The sequence below is a fragment of the Nanorana parkeri genome, unplaced genomic scaffold (assembly GCF_000935625.1).
Source record: "Nanorana parkeri isolate BGI_ZX_2015 unplaced genomic scaffold, ASM93562v1 scaffold6, whole genome shotgun sequence".
NCBI lineage: Eukaryota > Metazoa > Chordata > Amphibia > Anura > Dicroglossidae > Nanorana > Nanorana parkeri.
Genome location: NW_017306274.1, coordinates 3,819,239 through 3,831,267, shown reverse-complemented (window position 1 = coordinate 3,831,267; position 12,029 = coordinate 3,819,239). Strand labels below are relative to the sequence as shown.

At 47.7% G+C, this 12,029-nt stretch overlaps 1 protein-coding gene across 1 annotated transcript in view; it reads left to right on the top strand.

Moving 5' to 3' along the window:
* ITFG1 (integrin alpha FG-GAP repeat containing 1) overlaps nucleotides 1–12,029 on the top strand; it is a 178,027-nt gene that overhangs the window by 68,424 nt on the left and 97,574 nt on the right. Inside the window, 1 exon segment of the mRNA XM_018553222.1 lies at nucleotides 5,906–6,069. Coding sequence (XP_018408724.1) covers nucleotides 5,906–6,069 — 164 coding nt within the window.

Here is a 12,029-nt window from a genome sequence, read left to right as displayed (position 1 = left end):
GATGGCACGCTAATGCTAGAGACCATTTATTTAAAATAAATTGATGGGGCAGGTTTTCCAATTTCATATTCTTTACCCTAAAAGTTTCCGGATAGAAGCACAGACGGGTTTGGTGGGGAACAATGCTTTATCTGAGGAACGTCTTATGTCCTGATGATGTAGAGTATTGCAGGTTGAGTGGTGTTTGTATAGGCGGCTCCTCAGGCCGTACCCATTGAGGGGCCGTGGGTGAAGACTTGAGTTGTAGGAAACAAGAAGATTCAGGAAGGACAAACTGATTAGGTGGTTCAGTGCAGATGATGGGGAAGTCAGACCACTGCATGAAGTCTTCTCACATTCATGGTGGGGTTAAGGTCTGGGCTCTGTGGTGGCCAATCCATGTGTGAAAATGATGTCCACTCTTTCACAATTTGAGCCCGATGGATCCTGGCATTGTCATCTTGGAATATGCCCAATGTGCCATCAGGGAACTAAAAATCCACTGATAAAAAAAACCTGCTCATTCAGTATATTCGGGAAGGCAGCTGACTTCATTTTTTGGGGACATAATGTTGCTGAACCTAGACCAGTGGAAGGCTCCTAACTATTTGCTTAGCTCAATCCAAGCGGTGCCTTTTTTTTTTTCTTTTGACCAGGCATTTGTATATATGTATATTAGGGATGCACCGATACCGAGTACTGATATTTTCTTTTTCGGTACTCACCAATACCGGATACCGATGGCGAAAGTCCCATTAAGGAAGTCAGGCGGCGTGTAATGACTCGCCACCTGGCTTCCTGATTAGCCAGAAAACAGGGCGGCGTGTAAAGACTCGCCACCCGGCTTCCCGATTAGCAGGGAAAGCCGTCTCCATGCTTCTTGTCACTAGGTGACGAGAATGCATGGAGCTGGCTTTCTGGCCAATCTGGCAGCCAGGCGCTGTGTAATGACGCAGTGCCCAGCTTCCTGATTGGCCGGGAAACCAGCTCCAAGCTCCCTTGTCACGATCGTCTGATTGGCTTCCCGGCCAATCAGAAAGCCGGGCCCCGCGTCATGGCGCTGCGTCATTACATGGCGCCTGGCTTCCTGATTGGCCAGCTTCCCCACCAACCAGGCAGCGAGTCATTACACGCTAACCGGTTCCTGATTGGCCGGGAAGCCGGCTCCATGCTTTCTCTGGAGCCAGCTTTCATGGAGCCAGCTTCCCGGGCCATTACGGAAGACGGGCAGCGTGTAATGACTCGCTGCCCAGCTTCCTAATACCGAAAGCTCGAGTATCGAGCTAGGCATTGGAGCATTTGGGCGAGTACGAGTACTCACCCAAATACTCGGCATCGGCAACGATACTAGTATCAGTATCGGTGCATCTCTAATGTATATGTAATATATGTGCATGTCAGCCCTGAAGAAGGGCTTCTATTATCCTTAAAACGTGTTGGCCTATCATCTGCACCTAACTGCCTCGTCTGTGAAACCTTTTAGATGCTTTTTTTCTTCTACATCCCCCCCCCCCCCCATAGAAAGATGGGAGCTGCCACTGTCAATTTGCCTTCTCCAGAATTGATATTGCTTACCTTCACTGCTTGCTAAGTCAGTAATCTTGTGCAAGCACATGCATATCAGACATCCCAACACCTGGTGTGCAAATGATTGTTTTAGGTCAGTGACTCAGCAAATAGTGACAGAAGGACGGGGATGACAGCGCGAGAGTATGGACCTTTAGAAATGTCAGCAATGACGGCTTTCATATTTATTCAGCAAAGTTTTTGTTTTTTTTACGGAATTAGTAAAAATGATATCTTCTTCTTTTGGCCGTGGATCAGGTAACTAAACATTTACATTTTTCTTCCAATTAAGATTCCAGTCCGCTCTTTAAAATGGTCATCTCCCCTCGCAGAGGAAGGGGTATTTTTTTTTTACTCCTCTCCATCTTCTCCTCCAGCCAGTGTTACAAATAAGAGAGTTTCATTATCTGGCCCGGAAGCTGTCCCCAATCCCTGTATTAGCTGCATTGACAATAGAAGCCAAAGATATGATAATATAGGTCAAACAGGAATCTTCGGCTGTATAAATTTAGACTTCAGCGCTGTATAAATTTAGCTTTCCTTACCCCAATCTCATTTCGTTTGTTCAGAAATATCCACTTGTAAGCCTTTAACGTTCTGCCAGTCTGCCTTGTACATTTTAACACTTTGGTATTAAAATAACACTGAAGAAAAACTGCTGCTAGCAGGGGGGAATGGAAACCTAATGTTGACCTGCGAGCGGTTGAATTTTTAGAAATAGAAGGACCTCCTGACACCCTCATTATCTGGAAAATCTTGTTTTCTGCACCCCTCTGAAACTGCTTTGATTCTGTTGCTAATAGTACAGTCTTCCCTTACCCACCGGTCAGTCCTCTTCCAATGGAAACACCCTTCTTAGCCAATTATTATTATTATTATTATTATACAGTATTTATATAGCGCCAACAGTTTGCGCAGCGCTTTACAATATAAGGAAGACATTACAATCACAATACAATTCAAGATGGTAAGGAGGGCCCTGCCCCTGAGGGCTTACAATCTAAAAGGGAGGGGCAAGTGATACATGAGGAGGTAGCTGTGTGGGGATAAATTGTTTGAGAACGTGATGGTTCTGTGGTTAGGTTGAGGTGGGATAGGCTTCCCTGAAGAGATGAGTCTTATGGGATCGCCTAAAGGCAGTCATTGTGGAAGATAGACAGACAGATTGGCATAGGGGAGTTGCAGACACTAAGCGGTTGGTAAGGTGAATGAGTCTAGCAGCTGCATTCATGGTAGACTGAAGGGGGGATATCCTGTGTACTCGAAGGCCAATGAGGAGAGAGCTACAATAGTCAAGACGAGATATAACAAGTGAGTGGAGGAGTAATTTTGGGGTTTCATTGGTGAGGAAGGGGCGTATTTTGGAGATGTTACGAAGGTGAAGGCGGCAGGATTTGGATAGGGATTGGATGTGGGGAAGAAAGGTGAGGTCCAAGTCAATGGGGGAAGGTGCCAATGAGGTGCTTTCATCATACAGATGGGTAGGACTTATTCAAGAAATGTAAGCCCCAGTTAAAGAGAGTCTTACCCATTCAGTAATGTCTCTTGAACACCTGCCCAAGCAACATATACTCACTGATCCATGTTTCCTCGCTGCATCCCCGCTCCATCTGACTCCTTGCTCTGTTGTTCTAACGAAGCAGGGCTTTCATATATTGAGATGAACATGTGACCTCCGCCATCTGACATTGCTTAGGCCTGAGTGGCCATTCTCCAGGCCCGAACACTGTTATGTTGGTGGGGCGGTGGTAGCGACGTGTTCCATTGGGGTATGCTTCTACATCATCTGACACCAGAGCCTACCCAGGGTGGACTCCTGCATCAGGTGGCAAGGGAGCACAGACCTGTTAGTATACTCTGGTGGGTATGGGACATCGGGAGGCATTGTCACTTTGCCCTGAGTGTCATAGAGGCAGGTGACAGTGTCACCTTAACTCTCCAACATCCACAAAACACTTATAAATCAGTCTTGAATGGACTGACCCTTTGATAATGTCACACTCTCCTGGCAATGTGAAAGGGAAATGTGGTTAGTATGGAGGAAGACTCATTTCTTAAAGGAGAACTATGAGGCGAGTGCTTTTCACTCACCTCATAGTTCTAGCCGACCTGTGACAATGCGACTGTCACAGGTCGGCTCGGTAGATCGGGAGGTGAGCGAACACATACCGGCGTTCGCTCACCTCTCGATCCTGTCACGGCTCTCTGCCGTGACAGGGGAGGGGCTGGATTCCCCACTCCCCGCTCTGATCCGCCAGCGCTGACTGGCGGAACGGACGGGGGAGGGGGCGGGTACAGCTGGCTCTGCCTCTAGATAGCCAGAGCCAGCTGTCACTCACGCAGCTGGGCGGATCTCGACATCAATGTCGGGATCCGCTCCGGCTGCGGCGTCTCAGTATACCGCGAGCTACTGAGCTTAGGGTAACGGGAGGACGCTAGTTTGTGTCCTCCCGTTACCCTAAGGAGAACTATGGGGAAAAGCCAAAGCCCCATAGTTCTCCTTTAAAGTAAGCCTGTGCCCAGACTATGCACACTGAAGCATTAGCATTTTATGAAGAAGTACTTTGTAACACAATCCCTCAATCACCTATGTAGCTATAGGCACTGTGGAGAAATTCATTTTTAAAATTCACAACAGGGGCACTGCAATCTTAGCTTAGCTACTTTCTGTGGAGAGCAGAACCTTGGCAGGGCTGTAAACCAACTTTAGAGCATTGTTGTGATATTGAGAATAAATGACTGCGTAGTACATGCAGCTAGATAAGTTAGGGTTGGCTCATTTTACAGCTCTTTTACTGCTCGTTAAGAATATGCAAATGTTTTAGGCCCCATTCCCACCTGTGCATTTTGACAAGCATTACCCTAAGTGCGACAACACGCAAGATGAAGAATTCCAATATTTACAATGGGCCTGTTCAAACCTGAGTGTTGTGTTGCTTGTCACGTAAAGGTCAGAAAAGTACATGAGCCTCTTTTGGGGCAGAATTACACCTTTTTGTCTCCATAGACCAGCGCCTGAAAAGCACACAGGGGTAGTCCCCACTGCAAGGCTTAATTTTTCTAAAACCTGGAGAAATAGTCACCCAGTCATCAGTCCCACCTGGCTGCTATATCAGTCCCCGCAGCCTCTTCTTCCCCGGGCTCTGGTCTAAGCCCCGGCTGATATTATCACTAGGGATGCACCGATACCAGTTTTTCAGTATCGAGTACGAGTATTGATATATTTTTTTCGGTACTATCAGATACCGAATACCAATACCAGTGTTCTATCAAAGATTGTGACTGGGTTGGAGTGTGTGACTGGTCATGTGGTTACACATTTTAACGTGAAGAATTCCAACGCTTTCTCAGCTGTTCCAGGGCAGATCGGCATCGTAGATGGTATGTCCAGGAGAACCGATCTGCCCTGGAACAGCTGATTGGTCCTGAAATGTCACTTCTATCCGACTCTGTGGAATGTGAGATCGTAGTCACAAAGTCACATTTCAGGACCGATCAGCTGCTCCAGGGGAGATCGGTTCTCCTGCACATGCGATTTGCGCTGCCGATCTGTCCTGGAACAGCTGAGAAAGCTTCAGAATTCCTCACTTTTTGTCGATCACATATTCGACCACCGAAAAAGTGGGCGTGATTACGTTAAAATGTGTAACCACATGACCGGTCTCACATTCCAACCCAGTCACAATCTTTGATAGACCACTGGTATCGGTAAGTGACGAGGAAGCATGGAGCCGACTTTCTGACCAATCAGGGAGCCGGGGGGCGGGTAATGACTCACCCCCTGGCTTCCTAATTGCCCAGCTAGGCGGGGAGTCATTACATGCTGCCCGGCTTCCTGATTGGCCGGGAAGCCGGCTCCATACTGCCTCGTCACTTGCTAAGAGACCCGGTTTCCCAGCCAATCAGGAAACCGGACAGCATATAATGACTCGCTGCCTGGCTTTCTGATACTGGTATCGGGCTAGGCATCGGAGCTTTTGGGTGAGTACTGGTACTCGGCCAAATGCTCTGTATCGGCACCGATACTAGTATCCGTATGGGTGCATCCCTAGTTATCACATCTAATGCAAGTTGTGGGGGTAGCCCCACTGCAAGGGTTCATTTTTCTTCCTGGAGTACTTATTTATCCAAAATGGGAGGTGAAGGGAAGGGAAATCACCCAATCAGGGACACCGTGTCTGGTGACAACTGCCTAAAGGGAATTTCCTTCCACTTTAGAGAGATTTCCTTTCACTTCCTGTTGTTTGTCAGCACCAAAAACTTGATTGGGGTTCTAATTCTTCTCTTGGCTTTTGATACATTTTAATGTTTGTTACTTTGAGAGTTCCAGTGTAACGTTCTCTTGTGTTCTTTGTTTCAGTGGGTTCCGGTGTTGCAGAATATCACCAATGGAAACACACTTTGGGCTTTCATCCCACCGACCGCTTCTCTTACCCAGTCGTTGCCCATGTCCCTTCATATCGGAGATTATAACATGGACGGGTACCCGGATGCCCTGGCGATTCTACGCAATGCATCGGGAAGGTTAGTGCATTTATAGGGAATTGGATGATTTCACTATTATTGGAATTTGTAGATCTTTAGGAGGAAGTAGGGTGTTATGTGTTCACGTGTTCTTACTACTCGAGCCACGTCTCCACAGTTTCCCTTCAAATTCAGCATCAGGCATGTTATAAAGATGACATGCTAGAAGTGATGGTCACAGACTGGACATGCTAGAAGAGATGGTCAGACCCAGGACATGCTAGAAGAGATGGTCAGAGACTGGACTTCATAGAATAGATGGTCAGAGACAGGACATGCTAGAAGTGATGGTCAGAGACTGGGTCATAGAATAGATGGTCAGAGACTGGACTTCATAGAAGAGATGGCCAGAGACTGGACATGCTAGAAGAGATGGTCAGAGACTGGACTTCATAGAATAGATGGTCAGAGACTGGACTTCATAGAAGAGATGGCCAGAGACTGGACATGCTAGAAGAGATGGTCAGAGACTGGGCATGCTAGAAGAGATGGTCAGAGACTGGGCATGCTAGAAGAGATGGTCAGAGACTGGACAGGCTAGAAAGGATAGTCAGAGACTGGACATGCTAGTGGAGATGGTCAGAGACTGGAATGCTAGAAGAGATGGTCAGAGACTGGACATGCTAGAAGAGATGGTCAGAGACTGGACATGCTAGAAGAGATGGTCAGAGACTGCACATGCTAGAAGAGATGGTCAGAGACAGGACATGCTAGAAGAGATGGTCAGAGACTGGACATGCTAGAAGAGATGGTCAGAGACTGGGCATGCTAGAAGAGATGGTCAGAGACTGGGCATGCTAGAAGAGATGGTCAGAGACTGGGCATGCTAGAAGAGATGGTCAGAGACTGGGCATGCTAGAAGAGATGGTCAGAGACTGGGCATGCTAGAAGAGATGGTCAGAGACTGGGCATGCTAGAAGAGATGGTCAGAGACTGGGCATGCTAGAAGAGATGGTCAGAGACTGGGCATGCTAGAAGAGATGGTCAGAGACTGGGCATGCTAGAAGAGATGGTCAGAGACTGGGCATGCTAGAAGAGATGGTCAGAGACTGGGCATGCTAGAAGAGATGGTCAGAGACTGGGCATGCTAGAAGAGATGGTCAGAGACTGGGCATGCTAGAAGAGATGGTCAGAGACTGGGCATGCTAGAAGAGATGGTCAGAGACTGGGCATGCTAGAAGAGATGGTCAGAGACTGGGCATGCTAGAAGAGATGGTCAGAGACTGGGCATGCTAGAAGAGATGGTCAGAGACTGGGCATGCTAGAAGAGATGGTCAGAGACTGGGCATGCTAGAAGAGATGGTCAGAGACTGGGCATGCTAGAAGAGATGGTCAGAGACTGGGCATGCTAGAAGAGATGGTCAGAGACTGGGCATGCTAGAAGAGATGGTCAGAGACTGGGCATGCTAGAAGAGATGGTCAGAGACTGGGCATGCTAGAAGAGATGGTCAGAGACTGGGCATGCTAGAAGAGATGGTCAGAGACTGGGCATGCTAGAAGAGATGGTCAGAGACTGGGCATGCTAGAAGAGATGGTCAGAGACTGGGCATGCTAGAAGAGATGGTCAGAGACTGGGCATGCTAGAAGAGATGGTCAGAGACTGGGCATGCTAGAAGAGATGGTCAGAGACTGGGCATGCTAGAAGAGATGGTCAGAGACTGGGCATGCTAGAAGAGATGGTCAGAGACTGGGCATGCTAGAAGAGATGGTCAGAGACTGGGCATGCTAGAAGAGATGGTCAGAGACTGGGCATGCTAGAAGAGATGGTCAGAGACTGGGCATGCTAGAAGAGATGGTCAGAGACTGGGCATGCTAGAAGAGATGGTCAGAGACTGGGCATGCTAGAAGAGATGGTCAGAGACTGGGCATGCTAGAAGAGATGGTCAGAGACTGGGCATGCTAGAAGAGATGGTCAGAGACTGGGCATGCTAGAAGAGATGGTCAGAGACTGGGCATGCTAGAAGAGATGGTCAGAGACTGGGCATGCTAGAAGAGATGGTCAGAGACTGGGCATGCTAGAAGAGATGGTCAGAGACTGGGCATGCTAGAAGAGATGGTCAGAGACTGGACATGCTGGAAGAGATGGTCAGAGACTGTGGACATTTTAGAAGAGATGGTCAGGGGGACACAAGTACCAAAGGCTCTCAGACTGGACACCAGGGTATTAATATGCACTGAGTTACACTGACAGGCTCTGTATATATTGCTGTGTCATTATATGACTGGTCACCATTGTATTTTATTTTCCTTTTCACAATGACGCAGCTCTTTCCACCATATTTACCTACATCCAGTCCTGCGGAATAGTCACGGTGCCGGCTCATTATCATTTAGATGTATTTGTTGTTGTTTTTTTCCTAGATGCTAATTATTCCATCTCTGTCATTGTGTCACATCTGACATCTCGCGGGTTGTGTTGTTCTCCTGACGTTCGTCTCCATACATTTGACTTACATCCAGTCAGATGAATTGTTTACAGTGCGCAAACTGGAAGGGACATGTTTTCTTTTCATTGATGTGACTAATCTAATGGAAAGGAAAAATAGTATTGTAATGAGAAATGGCTAATGACTGGGGCTTGAGACTCTACGTCTTCAGAAGAGTGGACTGGAGTGCATGAATCTAATCCTCCGGAGCTCAGTATTACTAGTTAGCAAAGGGGACTTCATTTGGGGCTCATTCACATGGGCGTGCACACCCCTACAGAGACCTTCTTCCTGGAGGGACAGATGCCGCATGAAGTTGCATGCAGCCACCTGTATCCAGTGGTGTCCCTAGACATTTTGCCACCTAAAGGGGGAAAGGGAGCAGGGGCACGCTTGGTGCACGCAATCAGAGCAGCGGAAGATGGTTTGGGGCTCTGCATCTCCCCACCCAGCTCTTAGCAACCTGGGATGCTCTGAGTGAATAGGGGGCGGCCCAGCTCATTGACGTCACTGGTTGCCAGGAGCTGAGCGGGACTCTCTGGCTGCCATCCTGCCCAGCTCCTGGCAAGCAGTGACATCAGTAAGCTGGGTGGTACACCAGACAGAGGTACATGCGCCACAACCTACCCAGGAACGTGCACCCCCAACACCCTTTCTCCCCCCAGCCTAAGGCAGTGAAAATTGGAGGGACGACCCTGCATGTTCTGTATCAGTTTAGCAGCTTGCATCCCACCCTATAAGGTATATTTGCCCATCTGTATTTTCCGTGCAGTGTGTCTTGGGTGTGTTTGGCATGCATTAATGAGTTTTGCTGGAAACAGTATAAAAGCGTATAAACCCAAAAACAAACATGCAATAAAGTGCAGCTTACCAGTCCTTAGATGTGGTGGCTGTATTAGTTTTTTTTTTTTTTTTAAGCTTAACATCAGTGGTTGGCAGGAGCTGGGCGGGACACCGGCCAGAGCGTCGCAGGTTTCTAAGAGCTGCTCTGCCAGCCGCCCCCGAAACCATTACATTTTGGTCAATCTAAAGTTGATTGTACAGAGACTCTATAGTCAGATTGTAATGGAGATGGAGACCCTATAACGGGACACTCAAGGTAACATGACAGCTGTCTCTAACATTAAAGGAGAACTATGAGGTGAGTGATTTTCACTCACCTCAGTTCTAACCGACCTGTGACAATGAGACTGTCACAGGTCGGCTCAGTAGATTGGGAGGTGAGCGAACACATACCGGCGTTCGATCACTTCTCGATCCTGTCATGGTTCTCTGCCGTGACAGGGGAGGGGCTGGATTCCCCCCTCCCTCCTCCGATCCTCCAGCGCTGATTGGCGGAACGGACGGGGGAGGGGGCGGGTACAGCTGGCTCTGCCTCTAGATAGGCAGAGCCAGCTGTCACTCACGCAGCTGGGCGGATCCAGACATAATTATCGGGATCCGCTTCAGCTGCAGCGTCTCAGTATACCGGGAGCTGTAGCTCGCGGTATACTGAGCTTAGGATGACGGGGGGATGCTAGTTTGTGTCCTCCCGTTACCCTAAGGAGAACTATGGGGAAAAGCCTTAACCCCATAGTTCTCCTTAAGGTCTCATTCACACCTAGGCGTATTGCATATGCGCGTCTGTCGCACGTTTTTTTAACCGTGATTCGCGGTAAAAAAGTTGCGCGTTTCCGAAGGCTACTTGGCTGTATCCCAATGGAAACGCGCTACAAAACGGCCCAAAGTGGTACCTGGACCTTTTCAGGCGTGGGCCGTTTTGTAGCGCGTTAGGGACGGGCGGAAATACGCCAAGGTGGGAACGAGACCATTGAATACAATGGGATTTATATTTTTGAGCGTTTTGTAGAGCGTTCGTCGAGCGTAGAACGCGCTACAAAACATTCAGGTGTGAACGAGGGCTTAAAGTCTCTTGTAACACCCATCTCCCTATAAGTCTCTGCCACCGGTGAAATCTCGCTTCTGGCAAAGCTACAAACTCTACCTGTCCACTAAGGTGAGAAGACCAAGCAAGTTCTAAAGTTAGTAGATAGCAGGATTGTAGGTCATATTTAACCGGTTGGTCTTCATAAACAGAACCATCCAGGTCTCTAGTTTTCTATTTACTTTGAAGGCATTTTGTTTTCATTTTGTCATTTTCATGTTCCGGAATCATTGTGTAATTGCGTAGATAGTTCCAGTTCTCGGCCAACCCGGCACTTCCATATACCGGGTATCTCCGGACATCCGCAGTGTCTACTTCATGTCCTAATAAACGATAATATCTCAGCACAACAAGATCAGCACGGCCTGTCCTCCGTGTGACCATTTGGCTCCAATTAGCACACTTCTCATCGAGTACTTTCCTCCATGTTTTCATACTTGAGGGATTTATTTGGGAACATGAGCCTAGAACCGCCTGCCTGTCTTGAAGAATTCCTTCACAGGCTGTAATTACTTCTCCTCTTCTCAGGGCTGGCACCGCGGAATGGGTTCTGCCAGCCAATTGTGCCTCCCCCTGTAATTATTTCATCAAAATGTCACAGACAATTTGCAGCGCAATATAATAAACCCATTATTGTTTGTTATGCGTCTTGCTTCCCACCTCCTTTTTTGGGGTGGGCTGACAGGCGCTCGGGAAGAAGCCGTTGTTGGCATCAGAAGGGCCGTTGATGAGTAAGTAGAGACGTCTCCCGAATTTTATGTAGAGAGTACGAGTACGGCATTGCACAGAAGTTATTACTCACAAATCCAAACAAAGGGAATTTTCCTCATTTAAAGTGTATCTCAACCAAGCCTGAAAATGTTATATATTGCAGCCTACTAGTCCGTAAAGTGAGATTTACAATGGTTTTTATGTTATGTCAAATGCTGATTGGATCACGTACAATGGATGCTACTTCTTGATGTTTAAACATATTAGTTTCCTACAGAATCAGCTGGTCCCCTGAGCACTGGCCCTGATATCCTGTTTTAGGGTTGCTCCTTTCCCTCACAGGGTCCTATGGAGCCACCTTTGTGTGCGCTGGTAAGTTGCGTCTCCACAAATGCACAGACACAGCAAGGCAAGACACTTCCTTCCTCCCTTCTCCCAGCTAATGGATGGACAGTTGCTGGAGACTGTACTGTCTCTTGTGATCTTGTACGGGACAGGAAGTTCAGGGAAGCCAAGCTGAGAGAGTTGGAGCTGTAAGTGCTTAGGCAAAACATTAAAGAAATTCTTTGCTGGGCCATGCATATAAGTTTGATCTGGATTCATTATTGGAACAAAAAAATTAGAGTTTAATATTACTTTATTCTGGCCATAAACGGCTTGAATTTCACCCGATTCGCTGTGAACTGGCCAAAATTCATCCTATTGGTGGTCCTGCTGACACCACGCAGCTCAACAAACTTTGAGTGAAGGAGCTGGGCGGACAAAAGTATTATTTTCATAACTAAAATTAGTTGCCTGATTATTTTTTCGATGAATCGATTAGTTGCATTAAAAACTCTCTCCTTCCCTCTCTCTCCCTTTTCTCTCTCTCTCTCTCTCCCTCTCTCTCTCTCCCTCCC